This window comes from Cottoperca gobio, chromosome 4 (genome assembly GCF_900634415.1).
Source record: "Cottoperca gobio chromosome 4, fCotGob3.1, whole genome shotgun sequence".
Taxonomy (NCBI): domain Eukaryota; kingdom Metazoa; phylum Chordata; class Actinopteri; order Perciformes; family Bovichtidae; genus Cottoperca; species Cottoperca gobio.
The window spans coordinates 22,183,402-22,204,852 of NC_041358.1; the positions used below are offsets into that span (position 1 = coordinate 22,183,402).

Consider the following 21,451-nt stretch of genomic DNA (forward strand, 5'->3'; position numbering starts at 1 on the left):
GCGTTTGTTTAATAAACAGTTATGAGGCGAGTCTGTTTAACTTCAATCTGCGCCTAAAGGGAAGCTACTTTACAATCCAATAACACGACGTATACAACAACCATACCGATGTTCCTAAAAACCTTTCAATAGAAATGTTTTGTATTTGTGTTGCACATGTGTTTTAATATTACTCCTCTGAAAATGAACATAATTTACGGTATAACATTTGTCAGCCTTCATCCAAAGTGGAAAGTTCTAGTCTGATGAGAACAAATTAGATCGTTATGAAGCTAAACCTTGTTACTCTACACATCAACAGGACACACTTTTCCCACCATGAATCCCTGGTGGTGGCAGCCTTGTGTTGTGTGAATGCTTGTTTTGTTGGCCCTGCCTCAGACTGCAGAGGAACTATGACTTGTGAAGAGACTTCGAAGCAATTGGCTGCCAGCAATCCCATAAGTCTTAAAGCCGACACTGTTCATAGTTTAGCAATCGAGCCGTTTAAGAAAAATATATTTTACCAAAATTGCAGTACCCATATTATTTAACTTGACAAAGTTGCCTCTATAAAACATTTACTTCATGGGTTGAATAGTTATCATTCTGATGATCTGTTTTTAGTCTCATTACATCCACTGTTGAAAAGCTCCAGAGCGGGGGCGTCAATCTCAGAGCCAAAATTAACAGGGTCAACATTTATTGAACAGGATAGACATTGGATAATATTCATATTATCGCGGGGCCACTTCCTTGAGTTTGACATTTCTGCACTAGAGGATCTCCAATATATACTTAAACCTTTTTGGCTTTTCAATCATTTTAGCAGGTTAATGCATAAGTTGTAGCACCGGTGAATTATTTCCCCGAATTTTGGAAGTTCAACTTCAGCTCCGATATAAACAAGATAATAAGAATGAGCCAAATATTGACCCTCAGACCCTTAAGGTCATTGCAGCATAAACCTCATTCATTCTTTCATATCAGGCTTTCAAGCAAGAGCCCTGGCTTCAAAATGGTAGTTTACTATTTTCCACCAGATTGAGCCATTTTTTCACATGTGCTTCCCCCCCCCCCCCCCTGGTTTCCTCTTCTAAGGCTATTGCTGCTGTATTGTGTGTATTATGCAATGCATCAAAATAATTGTTGCTCATCATTGACATATCCTAGACTGTGAAAAAAAAAAACAGGAAATACAATTTGTTCCCCTTAAGAATAGTGGTATTGTGTAAACAAAACCTTTTTTCTTTTAAGGTTTAACAATCTGAAACTTATTTTAAGACATCAAGGCAACTTTCTTTTGTTTTCAAACACAGGTTCAACATTCATGTCTCAATCAAAACATGATCCTGAGAAGTAATATGAGCGACTGTCAGGATGCTGTTAGTGTCACGCTACAAAAGGCACCCAGAAGAAGTGGCGAGGAATGAATGGAATATAAAAGTGCAGTACTTTTATTCATGTTTAATGAACTTATGCAGTTCAAGTATTGTTGAAAAAAATACATATTTATAAAACATTGTGGAACTGGACCTATCTAGCAACTACTCCAGTGAGTTGTCAGAGTTAGAAATTGCAGAATAAATGCACCCATTGAAATTGAAGGGAAATGTACAGATGGACTTATAGCCTCTCATTTCCCAACTCTTATTTCTGGTAAACTATATATATATATATACACACATACACACACACACACACACACACACACACATACATTTATACTAGAAGATATCCAATAATCTTCATGAATTCAACATTTCAAGAACTGTAAAGAATGCCGATTTTGATTTCTTGGATGCTTCCTCCTGTACATTGGACATTTCTGTTCTGCTCTTCCTCCCTCTGCCCAACCCAATCTGCTGTTGCTAAAGCAGTGCTGTGAGTCTTTAGAGGCCAATGCCAAACATGCCCGACATAATGAAAATTGGACAAAACTGCCCTCCATAATCAAGTCACACTCCTGATTTTATGCACAACTAAATTTTACAGGCAAGATGACTCCTGACTCATTAAAAAAGAAAAAAGAAAAAGGTGCGATGGTACTCATAATACTGAGCAGAATCCACCTGCAGCGAGTTGCCTGTACCAAAGTGTGCTGCTTCATCTCGAAGACTTGATTCTGTCTTGGACACAGTAGAGTTCAGAACCAGGAAGGAGAATTTATGAGGGAAACGGTGTCGCTTGGTTAGTGGAGGCGGCCTATCCTGTCCTCAGGCAGTGGCAAGTGTCGGAGCAGCGCTGGCCACGGGGAGAGCAGCTGTGTCAGTGGGGGTGACTTCCATCACACTGTCTCCATCACTGGAGGAGGTCTTTCTGTTTGGGGCTAGAAAGTAATGTTTAAAATCAGGTTTCATTTGGATAATGAAAAACATTTACACATCAATTTAAACCTGGATACTAATCAAGAATAAGGCTGCACCTAACAATTATTTAAATAATGGTTCTGTTTTCACCTTGCTGAGTCTGTGTGTCATCATCACAAAATGTGCTACTGTAGCGGGAACAACCACAGAAGCAGTTTTGAGTACTTTGCGAGGTGTGTTTATATTTATGTGGACAGATTTTGACGCTGCAAATAGCACAACAACAAAGTAAGATGTGGTCACTAAAGGTTTGTAGTTTTATTATCGATTAATCTGCCTGTTTTTTTGGTTATTTATAGTTTGGGATAGACATTTTTCAAATATTTTATAGACCTTAAAGCTTTTACATTAGCTGTCAGTCCAAAACCTAAAGATATTTAGTTAAATAAGACATAAAACAAAGAAAAGCAAGAAGAACAAATGTTTAATTTGCGTTTTGAAACCACCTCCCGACTGGAGTTGGATCAACTAATTTGCCTGCTTTCAACATAAGTCTGCACAACACATTTGAGCTCTAGGAGGTTTGCACATCAGTTATGACCCACTAGAAGTATGTGGTAGTGCATGTACCTGCAGAGACCCTGCCCCCTGCCTGCAAGTTATTTTCTTTTTGCTGTGTTTTGAATGTTTCTGGGCACCAACCTCTATACAAATGTAGCAACCAGGTGTCAGATCGTAAGCATGCATCCAAGAAGAAGCTACTATGGCAGACACAGTGCCAAAAAACACAAATATAGTGATGTGAAACACCAATCAGAAAGAGATTGCTCCAAGGTTGGCATTTACCCGCTGGCGAGCACCATAACACTTATTGAGCTGGGGAGGAGGGGCCAACTTTTGGTTGTGTTTACAAACCGAAACCAACAAATCTTACAAGTTTTTCCATAAAATCTCAGAAAGAATGAGTGTATCTATTCAAATTAAGTGATGACAACACTGATATATTTGTAATAGGAGAATGTGACCAGCTCTTCTAAGCAATACGTCCTTGGGCATAAGTCTTACAATCATTGTGCAACATTTTAAATTGAATCTTAGAATAAACATTTAAAGTTTACAATCCCAGCTTTTTTTTCATCCCATGTAACTCACCATTCTGGGTGGAGATGAGGACACAGTCTTCCTCGTCGTCTTCCTCAGTGTCAGCTTGAAAACCCTCTGCCTCTATTGCTTCCGTCTGGCAAATACAGGGATATAAGAACATTTGAGACAGAGATAGGCTACAACAGCATGTGCAAAGCATATTTCAATTAGATCTTTAAAAAGATACCAAAAAGGGTGAATAAACTAAACACACAACAAAATGCAGCGGTAAGGTCTGCATGGTAATTAAGAAATTGGTTTTAGTGCGTTTCTCTACCTGCTCGGGGTCAGTACATCTCTTCATGAACTTTGTAATTGACATGCTGCCTGTGCTCTTCCTTTTGTTGGAGGATGAAGATGTGGTGGAGGAGGTCTGTGGGGTAGTGGGAGAGTTTCCCTGAGAGCCTGTGGCTACCTGGGGTTCTTCACGGGACTCTTCTCGAGCTCCTGTGGTGAGGTAGGTCCAGTGGCAGGGCACGGGAAGAGCCTCCTGCCCAACACGGGACAGGACCTCTGTGTGCACGTACCAGCAGCAGCGTCTGTAGGTCGAGCGCTTCTCATAAACAGCATTGCTCTTTATGAGGCGCTTCACCTGTATTCTGATGAAAGAGGGAGCGGAAAAAAAAGTCAATATAACTGACGTAAAACTAAAAACATCAGCACCCTTGAATTTAAAGGTTTTACAATAAAAGCTTTCATGAGATGTTTTAGGTGGTAAATTAGTTTGAGTCAGTAAATGATGATTATCATCAAGAAGGGTTTTAAGGGTTTGTGTATTTGTGCCATTTGGTGCACGTAATGTGGAACCAAAGTGCACAAATACGAGTTCAGTCTGGAAACTTTTAGCAGTCAGCGTTAGCAACATGTGATGAGGTTAGCACAACAAGTTGATTGGCGTGCGAGTCAGCCACACCACGGCAAGTGCAAATGAAATGCTGGAGGTGGAAGACACACCTGTGGGTTTCCTGTCAGCTACCAGAGCAACAGAGAGAGAGTTGTGAAAAGGACCAGGATGTTGTATCTGCGTTGCGCCACCATTATAGGGGATGTAAATGGAAACGCACTCTTGATGCAGAATTGTCATTAGTCTATGTACTTTGGTATTTTTTATTTCATAGCATAAGAGATATTTTTTCATATTATAGCATATTGTGACCCGTTGCCTTTTGGAAATGTTTGTTCAGGTTTTCGACCTTCTCACGATCAGAACATCTCTTCATGAACTTGGTGATTGACATTCTGCCTGTGCTTTTACCCATTTGAAATGATCTATCTTTATAACAAAGATAGCGTACCAAAGTTGCCAGAGGACAAAATTCCACCTCAGTCCCCAGCAAGAGGGTTGTGTCCGTCTTTGACATTAAAACATTTGTCTTTCCCCCCCCTGCTGTATGAAAGTGCACCAAACCATGACTTCTGTGCCCCGTTACACCCCTATTATCAAGATATCAGAAATGTGTTTTGTTTTAGTATTGGTTAAGAAAATTGTACTACTTAAATCATTTTATTGTTTCACCTTGTGGGGATGTTTTCTGCTGGGCTCTGAGGGCTGGACAGTTCAGGAGGTGATGAGCAGGAGGAAGTGGACTGCTGACGACAGAACTCCTGAAACTCAGTGATGATCACTTTGCTGCTGTTCATATTGCCGTGCAGCAGAGGCAGCAGCCGACAGAGTACTGTGGGAGAAAAGAGCATTACAGATTTTTTTTAGAATACATAAGCTCAGAAAAAAATAAAAGATTGTTACAAACTCATTATAACTGACAAACTATACACAGCATCATAACTTCCATAGAAATACATTTTGATGCCTCTATAGAAAGCTTTTATCAGTTAGAAATGTGTACTTTTTATTAACCAAATTGCAATTGCCTATTACTAACTGACAACTGGAAATAAACTCAGTTTACCCATAAAAAAGACAGCCCATTTAGACCGGTATAATTAGAATCTTTCATTATGTAATAAAAGTCAAAGTCATTGTGATTTACAGCGGTGGGTTGTGATTGTTGAACCAGCTGTATCATACTCTAGTGAAGCACCATCAATCCACTGCCAAAATAGGATGGTAAATACTGTATCTCACAAAATGTTAGCATACAATATACATAATATAATATAATATAATGCACAGTATTTCTGAGGAAAATGCAATAAGGTGCACACAATTTGCGATATCCCATATCAAGACAAAGAGCTAAACATTTTCAAGACACTAACCTAAATATACCCAAATACACTCAAAATACAAGGGTTGTACCGAATGTCTTTTTGTTTTTGTTGTTAATTAGAAACTGAACAATTTGTACAGCAGGAAAAGCACAGGTGTAAATAATCACATTAACGATGGCTTCATTCCATTAAGTGTCCGAGTAAGCCATGTCAGTGACTGAGCATGCACAATACTAGAGCCCTGGAACTGGCTCACCTAAACTGAAGATCGATGGGCAGTTCATTGCGCCCCTTCACATTTGAATGCGTCAGAGACGCAGAATGTGTGCCTCTCAACACCACTGATATCACATAAAGAACAGCTGTTCTCCGAAAAATCTAAGTAAATCACTTCACACACTTACATTGTGCTTCCCTCTGGCGCTTCTGTGAAATCTCCTCTGGGCCGGGGCTGTTGTCTACCTTGGGTAAAGGCTCGACCAGACACAATGCATAATGCTGGAAGAATTGCAAACCAGGTCCTTCTCCCTCCCAGACGCAGCCCCTCACCACTGGGTCCAGCACCTTCATCTTCTTCTTGGTAGACATCAGCTCATCCCACTCCCTTGCTTTCACTTTCTGACGTAGTTTCTGCTTCTCCATGTCACCACCCTCCTAGGAGGTTGCATGTGTGTTAATAGTGGCGCAAATAGAAAACAGAAACTTGACAAAAATCCAAACGCCAGTCTGTCAAATCAAAAAGTACTTAAAAACAACACATACTGCAGCTCCCTTCATACCTCTGCTTCTAGAGCACATTCATCGTCTGAAAGGTAGCCATGAGGAACAAAGAAGCCGTCGTCATCGTCATCATCTTCACCTCCTTCCTCCTCATCTTCCTGAAAATGATCAACAATTCAAAGTCATATATAGAAAACTATTATATCAGGATGAACTCCATGAGAATTTAATTGCCTTTATATTTTTTAAGTTACATTAATGTTACATGCAGGTGCATTTAGTAATATCCGTTATTCTATAAAATGGTCATTGTTTGCAACCGTTCTTTCAGTTTTAAGACCCTACAAGTTGGTGCTTTGGTTGGCAACTACATAACAATTTTAGATGCCAGGGTACATAGAGGTACTTTTGCATGCGTTTTAAACTATAATACTGGACAATAATATAGATACTATTAAGTACTATTTAAGTAAAGAAATAAAGGAATGGGCATAGGTTTTCACCCTCCAATGAAACTCACCCCTTCACTATGTGACAGGGATTCGCCGGGTTCCTCTTCCTCCCATTCGTCATCACTGTCCACTTCATAGTCCAACACATCCTGTGGTGACGGAACAAAGCGATTCGTGTCACAGCTACTCAAATACAAATATTCTAAATTAAGTCAAAATATTGAATAAATAAATCTTAAAAGTGATTGAAAAGCATAGCTATGTAATCTGGGTTCTCAGTTGATAGACATCTGCGTTACATTTTTTTACATGCTAATATAATCCATTTGATCAACCATGAGAAAAGTAAGCAAACAGATTGATGCCTTTGCCAAATCATTTCACCTTGTCTCGTCTGAGGGGGCAGCGAGGTGAGATGTGTGAACTTTTCTTACTCCAGGTGCCCCAGTATGCTGGACGGTGGTTTGCATGGAACTGCAGCAGCTTCATGGATCCATAACGTTTACGATCCGGCACACCATCTGGTTTAGGCACTTCTACAGTTAAACACTCACTGTGAAAACAGTAGACATGGGGGAAGAAGATAGAAAGAATATTTTACTATAAAGCTACAGGAAGGTAATACATGAACAATGCTGCACAAAAGGGTTAATGTAACAGAATAATCCAACAGCCGTTAACATTTACAAACAATTCATAATTGGTTTGGAAAGCGCAGTTGTTGTTGTTGAGCTTCTTCATATCGAGTCTTGCATGGTCAAAAAACATTCTATTAAAAGGATTAACAAGCTCAGGGTTTCTGCCAGTGTATTGCAAGCCCGGCGGTTCTAAATTGACTCTTTGACGGGCCTAGATGTCCGATAAACAGATTATTATTTTTATCTATTTTATCATAGAGATCGGACAAACAGATGATTCGAAACTTGGCCGCTGAGATAAGGACTTAGCCATGGTACATGGGCTGGCTGCTCTACCAGGTGCACTTAAAATGTGTTTGTAAGATGTTTCTTTTTTTTATACAAGTAGCTAGCTCATTAATTGGAAAAACTTGGTGCGTCAGTAGTGTGTGCAATGCTAGCAAGTGCGGTTGAGAGAGAAAAAGAGAGCGTGCGTGTGTCTCTCAACAGTATCGTTAAATCTGTGAACTTAGCAATGCAGTGTGTGTACAGTTTATTTGTCGGCGAATTAATGCTACAACTCCTAAAAGACCCAAGCCAAGTTCCATCATGTCTAGCCAGCTGATTAAAAGGGAAGAGGGTTAGCCCTGAAGATAGCGACAGCGGCTCAGGCTCACTTAAGGTGGGCTGACCGTTACGGTGGACCAGCTATTTTTATTCAGCTCATACTGGTATTTTCCTAGTCATTATACTACTACCATGTATCGATTTTTATCAGTAGAGTGCACACAAAACAAAAAAATAAAAAGGACAATTGTCATTTTTGGCAATAAATATAGAAGTTTCTTAACCATGGGGAAAACTATTCCCAGTCTTACCAGAGAATATCCAGTCTGTCTAGGATTGGTGGGTCCTGAGCTGCGGGGTGCATGCCCAATCCAGTCTTTAAGTCCATTCAAGTTATTAGCAGGGTTCAACAAACACTGGTCCAGTTCCTCCAGAACAGAGTCCTCACACTGAACCCGACATAGTGGTGCCAGAGCCATGTGTTCTTTTATCTCAAATGGAGCAAACTTCCCACATGCAGCTGCAAGTGTCTAAAAGAGCAAAGTTGCAGTTATATTATTTGTATTTATTCATTCAGTTGACAGACTATCTTAGTTAAAAGTGGGTTTACACGGATCAGAGAATATTATGCATCTCAAATCAAGCAATAAAACCCTGTGACCCTGTAATCAAGTTAATGTTGATTAAGATCATCGCTAGCTTTGTATCTTCATGCTACTACAATACAGTCAAATAAAAAACAGTAGTTATGAACAAACAGTTTATCGAGCAATAGACGAAGTGAATAAAACAAAATATATATATATATAAATAAATATATATTAAAAAAACAAAACATATATATTCTGTAATATCTACTAACCTTTGGAGCCTGTTGGATCTTGGGTTTCTGCAGAAAACGTGTAATCCCAGCTTTCTCCGCTTTCAGGCGCTGTAAACATACATTGGTTTAAAAAAAACGATTCAGTAAAACGCAAATCTGGAACACAACATTTTGCAGCTTCTACTTACGCATTTAACAAACATTTCCAAATGAACTTACATCCTTCTCTTCTTTCAACCGTTTCTCATCCTCCTTCATTTGCTTCTCCTCTTCTTTCTTCCGTTTTTCTTCAAGCTTTGCCCTAAAGCAATTTCAAAGTAAATTATTTAGCAAACAAAAATGTGTTATGGCATTTATAACAAACACCGACTTATGGAACTGAAAATATGCCACATGGTTAACACCCGAGTGAGTAACAGGGACTCACTCTTGCTTTGATTTCCGAAGCTCCTCTTTTGCTTTTAACTTGTCTGCCTTTTCTTTATCCTCCTTCTCTTTTTTCTCTCGTTTCTCTCGCTCCTCTTTTTCTTTTTTCTCTCGTTTTTCCCTTTCTCTCTCATCCTTTAGCCTGCGAGCCTCTTCTTTCTTTTTCTCTTTTGCAGCTTTAGCCTCTTCCTTTTGGAGTTCTTTCTCCTGCCGCAGCCGATGCCTCTCCTCTTCTTCTTGTACATTCTACAAATGCAAATGTTGAGTCAGTTTTTCCTCTTCTACTTAAACAGTTTGAATAAATCAGGTTGTGTTGTTAGAAATACTATTAAATAGACAGAGCTATAAACAGATTTGATATGGAATTCAAACCCCACTTGCAGTGTATACATCAAAAGTCCCACCTTCAATGAGCGTCTTTTGATCTTTTTCTGATCTGATGGTATCTTGGGGGTGGTCTTTGGCTCCTATGAGTATAGGCAAAAAAAAAAAAACACACACAAAAAACATAATCATTGTCAAATGGGTTTTACACAATGACATCTAGCCTAGTCAATGATTTATTTGCATGCTTTATAGCTGACAATTATTGAACTATTGTTTATTATTTTAACTATTATTGAAACCTTCATACTGTGAGTGTTTCACAAATACTTTCGTGTGTTAATATCTATAATATATCTGAAAGCCTGTACAGACTTCAAAAGTCTGTCACATTATAAATAAAATGTATTTGTATGTGATAAGAGCAGTGAAAACAATATGTACACTAATAATGACTGATCAATCAATTGTTATTCGTTTTCATGAGCGAATATTAAGAAATTATTAACAAGTTACAAATTGTATTAATGGTAGAAAGCAAATTCTTATTAAAATGTCTAATCACTAAACTACTAACAGCTTATTGTTTGAAAACACTAATTTCATCACACTTGTGTTACAATAATGTACTTTGTGATACACAATTTGTTTGTATGCAGATAGATTATAAAACGAACTCTTAAGAATATTAATAAATGTATATTATGTGATATTGCATCAGTTAATACTACAAATCCCAGAGAGGGATAAAAAACAGGCAATAGGAGGTGTACATACTGTTGTAGGTGTACTAATGGGTGTAGGGCCATCATTTTTGGACTTCTCTGGTGAGCTTTCAGATGTGGGGCTGACTGATGAAGTTGACAGCATGGACCTGTTTCCTGACTCATCCTGCTCCTCTGGCTCACTTTCAGAATCCTGTGTTGTGTCAAGCTGAGATATAGATGTCTGATTGCCATCTTCTTCCTCTACCTCTTCTTCTTCTTCTTCTTCCTCTACCTCTTCCTCTTCTTCCACCTCTTCCTCATCTGTGTTGACTACTGAGCTGTCTAAAGTGTGTGTTTTAAGAGTGCTGGATTTCTCCGAAGACGCAGTTTTATCTTTGCCCAGAAGCTTGTCTTTTGCAGGGAGGCGGGGAGAGGTGGTAGCAGGTGACACAAGGCGCTTTACAGGAGACGAAGCGCTGTCCGCTGTCAGATCTATAACCATGTTCTCATCTGAGGAGGCAGGGCGCCTACGGCTCAGGAAGCCATCAAGGGGCCCACGACCATTAACCAAGGGTGGTCCACTGTGTATAGGGAGTGCCACGGACTCATTCTCATTCTCCCTGTCCGAGTCTCCTGGTTTGGGGCAGGCATGTGCACAGGGTCGTTTAGGCGGTTGGTTTTCTTTAGGTTCAGGGTTCATGCGCTTAAATGGGAGACGAGCTGCAGGCAGAATTAAAAAGAACGGTCATTATAATGGCTGTTGTGTAGTATCTTTCTGCATAATGTTGAACAGATGATTGGGCTATTGCACAATTGTTTATCAAAATGCAGTGTGAGACCAACGGAAATTAAACAAGTTACATAAAATTATGCTTAAGTTGATGAATGTGTTAACTGAGGCTAAATATATGCAAAACTGGGGAAAAATCAACAGAAAATCATTAAGGCAATGTTAATGTCTGGTAAGAAATTGATAGTATTAAAGTCATCAGTCCTCCATGATAGATTATCATCTATAGCAGGGGTGTCAAACTCAATCAGAGGGCCAAAAAAAATTAACTGGGACTACGGGGAGGGCCAAACAGAGTCAACATTTATTGAACAGCATGGACATATTGGATAATATTCATATTATCGTGAGACGGATATAGGTCATTGAGTTTGACATGTCTGATCTATGGTATCTAATGTCTTATTCTCATAAATTATATTTAAATATTTTGTGAAAATTGAGTTGTATTTACCTTGGATAAGTTTCTTGTTGGCATTTTTACTTGATTTACCATCCATTCCTGAAAGAAAAACAAAAAGGCACATCAGAAAATAATACTTTGCACCAAAACTTCACTTTGGAATAATTACATTGCTATTATACTAGTCACAGAAAATATCCATCAAAGACACGTTTTGACAAATGTGGAATTGATAAGATTTTTGTAGCAGGTGAAAATGCAATGCTGACAACCACTGCAAATAAAGCTTTCAGTATAAAACTAGTTTGAATTACTATCTTTAAAATAACAACAACCTAGGCTCGACTTAACCACTTGTTTATAGTGAATACTGTTAAAGCTTACAGCAACATATAATTAGTTTACTATTGTAATAACCAAATGCTAGTGCGTGTAATGTACTGCAAGTCTTCATATGCCAATCACCCTGTATTGATGTGATAGTCTATCGAGTAGCAAACGTAGTCTTAAAATGCATTTTTATTTAATTTGTTATACGTGTTGCATTTAATGGCACATTAGATTGCAAATTCAGTGTGCAAACGTTACCGTGTTGCAATGCATTTAATGGTTGTGTTTGGTTTGCTCTCCCGCCAACCGGTGTATTATTAGTCTGTGCTGAAGGCCCAGTCGAGTCCGCAGAGCAAGCACTTTTTATAGGGCTGACAGGCAATTGATGCTTGCCTGGCCACAATACCAAAAACTTCGCACTTGGGGAGAATTGTAGCATATCATTTAGTATAGTCACAAGCACATCGGTTGTCTGAAATAGCAAAGACAATGGAGCAGCTCTGCGATGTCAACTTTGAAAACAGCTTTAATGCGAGGTTAACCAATTCACGGATGCTAATGTACCTAGCTTGTCTGCTAAACTAATAAAACTAGCGACTGCTAGGTACCTCGGGCAGTGCTATAACTAAGCAAAGCAACAGTAACAGAGCAAGCCGTGTAGCCGAGTGTGCCACTAGGTTAACACGCTTAAGTCTTTCGAATAGTAAGGTGAATGGAAACACTGGCAGTTTGAGGCCCAACTTACTCAAACATAACGTTATTGTGTCTTATTTGACGTTAAAGTTGACGAATGAGCGTTTAATGTAATATGATAACATTAGCAATGCCGGGCAACAAGTTAGCTATATGTAGCTAGCTTTAATGTTTGGAAAATTGGCACATATTTTCATACGAGCTAACGTATCCCTTGTAACAATGACGCTAACGTTAGTTAACCGGTGTCGACAGGAAAAACCTCAAAGACTTAACGTTGAGCAACAGACATATTTGTATGTTGCCATTCTTTTGTGGATTCTTTAACTGTATAACTGCACTGTGTCCGTATTATAAGTGTAAACATTTTGGCAAGTTGATAGAACAGTCTATACGCTTGCTAGAAAGGGTATTAACGTTTTACCTCTTCTGCGGGGAGTCGATGCTGCCAAACGTCCGTCCATTGATGGCTTTTCCGCCGCCAACATCCCAACCACTAAACCGGGGTTCCTCTCGTTTGCGATATTCTCCGGAACAATAACGGTACAGGTTGAGTGATCAACCGAGAATGCACCTGACAGCAAACCAAACAGTATGCTGCTATCTAAACAACCTGTATCTCTAATTTATTTCACATAAAACATAACGTATTCTCTTTCCGCATCTCCCACATAGTCCCTCAGTTTACCCCACTGCCTGCCTCGCGCTCCCAAGTCAGAATTGGCGGGAGTGTGTCATTGCATCAATCACCGTCGCTGATTGGTCAGAACCAAGTTACTGATCGGAGGTTGAGGCGTTTGTTTTGTACAGCTGCGTTGCACGTTTTAGTCGGTGTTTCTTGTCGTAAAGCGCATTGGGACATTTGAAAAAACACTAGAGTTTCAACTGTGGTAAAGTGTTCATCAGAAAGGCGAATTATGTGAGCTAACTTTATTCTGTGGTCTACATCTGGTTATGTTTTCTTTAATATACATACTATCCCCACACTATTCGGGACACCCTGTACTACAAACCGAAAGATGTCAAACGTCACTGATCCCACAGGGCACGCCTTCTGTGTGATGTTTTAGGCCTTGTGATTGGCTGAGGAGTTTGACTTTCAGAAGTCAGGGTTGCCATGTTGTCTTGATTGATATACCCAATACATTTGTATCTTATTATTTATTATTTATTATTTATTCTAAGACTGCTTTTATACATTCTAAAACTTTGTTTGTCACTCACTTCCATCACCCACAGTTGTGTTGGTATCAGTAATAAAGTTGTCAAATGTTGATCAATAATAATGGCAAAGTGTTCCACGTATCTGCTCCAAGATGACAATGGCCTCATTAACTGAATACAAATATTTGCCAAAGTAGTTTGCTATATAATATAATATAAATATATATATAATATATAATATATAATATATAATATAATATAATATAATATAATATAATATAATATAATATAATATAATATATATATATATATATATATATATATATATATATATATATTATATATTATATATTATATTATATATACATGTATATTGTCTTGAGTTTTCATGTATTGTTTGTTTTCGTTTTCAAATATAATATTAAATTGGATTTTTGGATAATAGATTTAGCTAAAATAAATAATGTTTAGGTTAATAATATAATATAATTTTATTGTATTGCCATTACAATTATTGAAACCAAACAAAAAATGATCTAGGCATACATTGAATTCAGAGTTAATCCCGTTTGGGTGGGTGGGATCCGTGAACGGGTGTCATGTTGAAGTCACGCGTTTCCCTTTTACCGCTCACATGAATCCTGGGAATGTTAGTTCTTCCAGCCCCCAAGCGCGTTGATTACATACAGTTAAGAACTACAAATACTACGGATGTGGCGCAGCCGCAGTGTGTTCGATGGATAGGGTCGTCAAAGCGCATCCTGAAAGATTCCCGGACCCCTGCAGTTGTCGACGGAAACGTGAGGAGATAAACGCTATCCCGGTAACGTTGACATATCTATATTACGTCTTACGGTGACTCGTTAGCTGTAACAACATTTCACTCCGTGTCAACTGCCAGCCAGTTAGTGAAATGAAGCATCAACGTTAACGTTAGATACAAAGATAGCTAACCTTTGAGCTGCATAACAACGCGCTTTAGCTTTCTACTGTATCATATCACACATACATTAAACGCATGATAACTTCACTCAGGTAATGTTATAGTTAGAAAGAAAGCCGAAGAATTTAACATTTTCGTATAAGGATTAGTTAACAGTTTGAACAAAGTTGTGTTGGCCAAATGTGCTGCCTCAGGAGAGCCACCGGTTTATATAATTTACTTAAACTGGTTGATGGTTAGAAATAGTAAAGCTGCAACTATGGTTAATCTGCCAATGTTTTTTATTATTATTATAATATTGATAACCGTTTAGTCTATCAAACGTATGCCAAAAATAGCCATCACAACTTTACAGAGCCAAACGTGGTGTCTTCAAATGTCAAGTTTTGTTCGACCAAAAGTTCAAACATCTTAGTTATCCTATATCCTATTATTTGAGAGTCTGAAATATGGAATTGTTTTTGCTTTGAAAATTATTAATCGATTATCAAAATAGTTACCAATTATTATTGATTGACTAATCGTTTCAGTGTTAAGGTTCTTTAGCCAAATCAGGCAAATAAAAACGAGCAATAATGAGTATTGTATATACTGTGTGTGTGTGTGTATATACTGTATATATAAATATATGAAAGTATGGGTATTAACTCCCTAATTCAATTTCTGTATGTTCTTATTATACAGGAAGAAATTGGGATTTCAAGATGGCAGGTTTGTCACTTACAACCTTTTTTTTTTAATCTATCTATCTGCAGTAATGTCACTTTCCACACTCCACTTCACTCCATTCTTGTCTCCTATGCCCTGTAATCATGTTGTATGTTGTGACATACTAAAATATAAAAAGTAAGATAGTAATACTATAATGACTCTTTGCTTTCTGTTTCAGAGCGTGTCAATAACTTTCCTCCCCTGCCTCAGTTCTTGAGAATAAAGCCTTGCTTTTACCACAACATTGAAGAGGAAATTCCTGCACCACACCAGCAGTTGGTGCGCAGAGTCTACACACTTTGGATGAGTGAGTGTTTTCACAAACAGTACATTTTACATTTGTGTTTGTCATTTCTTTGGAATAAAAACATGAATTTCCTCCCTGTACTGTTATGTTAATACAAACTATCACTACCCTTCCTCTCCTTTTGTCTCTTCTGTCCACGTCTCCACTGTCCTCTCTCCCCCGCAGTGTATTCAGGCACACTATGCTTTAATGTGATCTCATGTATTGCTTGGTGGGCTGGGGGTGGACGCGCCACGGAGTTCGGCTTTGCTCTACTCTGGCTCATCCTCTTCAGTCCGTGCAGTTACACCTGCTGGTACAGACCACTCTACAAAGCCTTCAGGTTGGTCGCCATCTTGTAAATGTCATGAAACTGAATCATTTCTGAACTTCTACTTAAGTTTATTTAAAGTTCACATCACCCACACACAAGTATGAGACATCACACATAACAATTAAATACAAATACAGACAGAATCCCAAACCCATAAATAGAAATGTTAATATAACATCCTAAATATAATAAGTTCATATAGCAACAATAACTGAATTGAGGGAAAAAAATATGTATTTTAAAATCACAATAGAGCCTGCCTTCCAACTATGCATAAGGAGTTTATTTTAGAAGAAGGGAGCTCGATGAGCAACCCCTAAAATAGCTTACACAGAGTAATAAGACGATGTAGGAAGATGGTACGTGAGAGGGGAGAAAAGAGTAGGTGGAAGATGTAACTGACGAGAAGACCGCAGAGTAGAAGTAAGTCGACGGTGAAACTTCAGAGACGACTGTTATGAAAGCTCAATTTAGTGCATTAAATGCCTTTTTGACAATAATATTATTTCACCAATTATAATGATGCGGTCAACAGCAGAGTTTTGGTTGCGTTTAATTCAAATGAATGATTTATGATCGGTAACTTAAGGAGTATGGATTTCTGTCAGATACTTCTTCAATGATGCAACATCGTCAGGGTATCTGCAGGAAAAATTAATTGAATTTATTTTTGTCAAAAAGGCCTTTACAAGCTATTAAAGCTAGGGTAGGCAATGTATCAGATGCATTCATTGTTATATTTGTTGAAATTCTCTTTACATCCCGACAACAATCAATAAATCAAATACTCTGAGAAAATAATCCGATATCTGTGCCTGTCCCAGGCGTGTAATAAGCCCATCGGACTACCTGCCTGTCTACCTAACCTACCCACATACCCGTGCACACTCTGCCAGTGCTCTTATTGCGTGTGACTGGAGTCTTCCACAAGGCTTGGCTGACAAAAATTCCCAATACTAACATGCATGCTGGACAACTGTGAGTACTGACGATAGCCATGTTTGTTGTTTACGTTCCTTATGATGATGTTAGGTGTTTTCTTACATGTGAATAAGACATGCGTTAGTTGGATACGGTTTGCGATGACAACGATGCGCTGTGCTCCTCCCCCTAACGCTCACTGGCTTTGGAGCGAGGCCTAAAGGGAGGGGCTGGGATTTCTTCTGTTGGATGCTTTCAAAGCTTTGAAAAGTCTGAAATTAAATGGTCGTAATTCTTAAATATTTTGTCTTGCCTGTCCGTAATGTTAGTTGTAAAATTTGCGATTTAAGGAGACACACACGGGAAGTGTCACACACACACACCTATAAACTAAAAGTAGGCTTGTCTAGGCAGTGTTTCATTCAGCAACATCAGGCCTATTGAAAGCGTTGCCACTACAGGAGCTTGGAGGCTCATCACCTCATAACAGGCAAAGGGTCCAGGCTGTGTTCATTCATTTTATGTTTCAATTATATCAATATGAATTATTATTGTTGTGTAATGCTGGAAAAGTATTGGAAATAATGTAATATAATGATAAATGGTTGACTTTCCATTTTACTTTCTAACTTTGGACAGTATGATTGTGAGACCCACAATGTATCCACGTGGTTGACACCTAGTAGGAGGAAGCAGCATTGCAACAAAAATAGTGCAACTCTTGGCGTGTTTGTGTTCTACTGTATAATCCCTTTTGTATTCTCTTTTGTTCATAGGGCTGATAGCTCATTCAACTTCATGGCCTTCTTCTTCATCTTCTTCCTTCAGTGTGTCTTGTCTCTAATCCAGACCATTGGCCTCTCTGGCTGGGGAACATGGTGAGTTGAACAAACCCAGCTTTGAAGACTTTGCGCATCTTGCTTGCCAATTTTTTTACCAGCGAGTGGGTCATGAGTGCTTTTGTCAAATGATCAAGGCTGCTGGAAAATGTGTTTTCCATTAGACACTTACATTTTCACACATTTTTACAGTTTCTATGAATTACTAGTTCAAGCCTGTTTCTGAGTTGCTGATAGGGCGTTGGGTAGGATGGCTTGCTGAACCATTCGCCACTTTATGTTAAATATATGTAAATAGGGGATGAAAGGTTTTATCCATAACCTTAAAAGGTCTTTTGAAGTGGGGTTGTATGAGGAACTTATCCATATTCAATGTATTGCTACAGTAAATAGCGGTCAGCATGCCCCCAGTTTGGAGAAACAGCTGGCTGGATTAGGTCAGTTTGTTTGTGACTTTGGTGAATCCGAACTAACTCTTTTTAAAGAACCAAAGTCCCACAATAACCGCGGTATACCAGCAACTCCAGTGTTCTGTGAGGTAAAATGTATAAGGAGTCTGGTGGCTGTGAAGAGAGCATAGATAACAGCTTCAGTTCCCCGTCGGAAAGGGTCTGACGGCAAGGTAAAGCGGTACGAAATATTCTAAACATAGCGTACACTTATACTGATATATAGATTATGTTTTGCTGCTGCACCTGTCCACAGCACTACATTGCTTTTGTGCTGGTACTCCTGTCTGTTTCTCCAAACTCATTGGTTGAACTAAACACTGAGGTTTTTAAATACTGTGGATTTTGAGCAAACCGTCACTTAAAAACATTTTTGAAGGGATGTTACTGAAACTATTCTAAAAATTAAGATTATTTACATTTAGTCAAACCGGTTGACCTTCATTTTGAACAAACATGTTTCATAGTCAAGATTGTATGCCTCTTTATGTGACTGCATTGCTTATACTTTTTAAAGTACAGTATAAAATGGTGTCAGAATGCCATGTTGAGAAGAGGGGAAAACGATTTTTAACACAAACAATTTTCCTAAAACTGAGCAATATGTGTGTCCATCAGCTTGTGATAATAATACTATTAACTCATGATACAATGTGTCATGTAAAGTCAATTTTACACTGATCGTCCGTGATGTGCGGTTTGCCACTGCATCTTATTTTCTCACGGCTTAATGGCTCATTAGTAACTTTGGATATTTGTATTTAATTCACTTTGCTAATTGCATACTGTGTGATAAACTAACCCGTACTACTCCATCTCACCCTCACCAACACATCAAAGCGGCTGGATTGCGACAATGATGTTTTTCGGCACAAATGTGGGCTCCGCTATAGTGATGCTTATCACAACTCTGCTCTTCACTGTGGTGACTGCTTTAATGGCACTGGTACTCTTTAAGGTGAGAATGCACAAAATACACACTTGCATCTATTTGTTGTCCCTTGTGTGTATATAAGCCTACACAGACGCTTAACAACAGACACAAATGCACATTATGAACTCGTTTTTTTTTTTTCTACTATCTTTTCTTGTGGTAGGTGCACAGAATGTACCGTGGCGGCGGCGGTAGTATGGAGCGCGCTCAGGAAGAGTGGAGCACCGGGCTGTGGAAGAGCGCACCAGTGAGGGAAGCAGGTTTTAACGCTGTTGCTCAGAATGCCCAAGGCCCGAGCTTGCCCCAGTACCCCGCCGCAGTGCCGAGCTATCCCGACAACAGTCACTGGTGATAGCAGAGAGTCGCCTCTAGGTGGAGACAGATAGCTGGTCGTTTCTAAGCACCATATCATCTCACCCTTATATGACAAAATGCATAGAAATATTTTTTTGAGTGAGAGAATAGGATTGCTATAAAAACGTTTTATCAAAGTTTTTCCACCAAAGCTCAATACTACACTTCGTAGTAGAGGGTCATCTTCAAAATATGCCATTCCATTTCAACCTTTGTTTACATATATTTTATTATTAAATGAATGAGAGAGAACTACAAATTCATGCTCAAAAGTCTTGCAAATATGCAATTGGAAACTCAAAAAGAGTGTGCACTGTTTCAAAAATAGCAGTATGTGAAGGTTGTGTGCCTTATGGACCTTTATGATAGCATTGTTTTATGTATTGCCAAATCTGCATGCTAGAAATCGTAGTGTGCCAAACAACAGGGTTTTTTTCTTATTTTGCAACAAGAGAACGTCTGCAAGCTGCACGTTTTTTATCCGGTGGAATTCTTTTCTTTGTAATACGTGTAGTGTCAGGACTTCAGTTTATTTTTGATACGCTTGAAATCTCAACGCTTTGCCTGCTGTGGCTGTGATTTCTTGACATGCGCCTTATTATTCCGTGCAGATCTTGTATGTGAAAACTATCCTGCTTGACTTTCGCCTTAACAAACGCTGCTTTTTTTTTTCCTTCATTGAACTGGACTTTTGCTTCAGTGAAGCAACGTGTGTGTGTGTGTGTGTGTGTGTGTGTGTGGAAACATTTCAAAAGTTGTTGGTGCGTAACCCTCCGCTGTGATTTCTCACCGAGCACTCGTGTGCCAAAACACTTGCCTATTTCCATTATTTTGATACTGAAAAAAGTCACACCCAAAGTAGATGTATTCAGTTTCTATATTTCCAAGGCTACACTGTTTGCTTTTAGTGGTCAGCGCCCTGCCGTGAAAGAACCTTATCTGCTGTTGTCAATGTTCCAGCCACTCTCGCTGTCCTCCAGATAGACTGAATTTTTGTGTTTGGTGACTGCAGTGTACTTGCATGTAGACTATCATGGGAGTGGGACTGAACAGGCGTTTCTTATTTCAAATGAACTGACCTCATGTAACCAATACAAACAACTCAACTGACTGAAAAAATAACTGCAAATGGATCAGCGGTGAAGTGAAATCTTGCATGTCAATGTATTCACAGTGTGTTTAAATATCCGTCTGCTAACTAATTTACTGTCATTTCAACAAACGTATGTAAGAAATCTGATTAACCCCAATGAGTGTGGCTTTTTATGCAGATAAAATATGAGTTCAACTGCTTTTTAATTTGGGCTTGATGATCCAAAAAGCCAATAAGAATAAGTACCGCCAGGAAGTAAAAGGTGCCTGCCGCGTAGTTTGATTTATTGACATTTTCTTGTTTCAAAAGTGTCCTTCATGGCCAACTGCCAAGATTATCATTTTAGATTTTTCTCTGTTCTTTGATAAGTGATTAAATGAAATGGGTATGTTAAAGTAAACTTTAAATATTGCAACATTTCAATAAATATTCTTATTCCCATCGTGTCTTATCTGTTTTAGCTGAATGTTTTATGGTTGGATTTGTGGTGAAAATCTGAGAAATAACAGATCTGTGTTTGACTTTGTATGACTCACAGCTGTAGTCTATTCTATTCCCCAGAATGTTTACATCCACTGGTGAAGTGTTAAAGGTTAGATTTACTTTTCACATCTCTTTATATAGTATCATTGCCGTTGTTTGAAAAAGTGGTGATTTGTTTGTTTCATCAATAGAAAGATGGTCCTCTGTGGCACTAAACACATCTATCATCCATCAGCTTTTCAAATTCCTTATAAATACATATTTGTCCTCTTACTTGTAGTTCTATCGATCTAGTTTTGGTTTGAGTTTCCGAGTATTTGATGTATCGGCCGTGCACATGTCACATGACAGATGTCTGTCAGCGTTCTCTCAAATATAATGGAACTAGATGGCACTCTGCTTGTTGTGCTCAAAGCTGCAAACAAAAATACATTTCAAATCTCAACAGCAATTTCTCTTTCCAGAAATCATGAACCGGTTACTCA

General features: G+C 38.7%; 2 protein-coding genes across 2 annotated transcripts; one reads left to right on the forward strand and one right to left on the reverse strand.

The window, feature by feature from the left end:
- Window positions 1–1,413: 1,413 nt before the first annotated feature.
- On the reverse strand, window positions 1,414–13,193 carry chaf1a (chromatin assembly factor 1, subunit A (p150)). The gene is made up of 16 exons (XM_029429046.1): window positions 12,880–13,193; window positions 11,484–11,531; window positions 10,310–10,959; window positions 9,613–9,675; window positions 9,210–9,454; window positions 9,002–9,083; window positions 8,822–8,890; window positions 8,271–8,489; window positions 7,160–7,324; window positions 6,844–6,924; window positions 6,383–6,481; window positions 6,008–6,257; window positions 4,948–5,107; window positions 3,709–4,030; window positions 3,441–3,525; window positions 1,414–2,308 (listed from the first exon to the last, which is right to left on the reverse strand). Exons 1-16 carry the CDS (start codon window positions 12,941–12,943, stop codon window positions 2,196–2,198), a joined length of 2,715 nt encoding a protein of 904 aa, XP_029284906.1. The 5' UTR covers window positions 12,944–13,193; the 3' UTR covers window positions 1,414–2,195.
- A 1,157-nt stretch (window positions 13,194–14,350) lies between these two features.
- Window positions 14,351–20,924, forward strand: scamp4 (secretory carrier membrane protein 4). The gene is made up of 7 exons (XM_029430424.1): window positions 14,351–14,442; window positions 15,247–15,273; window positions 15,452–15,580; window positions 15,746–15,902; window positions 17,591–17,692; window positions 18,943–19,060; window positions 19,200–20,924. The coding sequence occupies exons 2-7, from the start codon at window positions 15,267–15,269 to the stop codon at window positions 19,386–19,388; spliced, it is 702 nt and encodes a 233-aa protein (XP_029286284.1). The 5' UTR covers window positions 14,351–14,442; window positions 15,247–15,266; the 3' UTR covers window positions 19,389–20,924.
- Window positions 20,925–21,451: the final 527 nt, after the last annotated feature.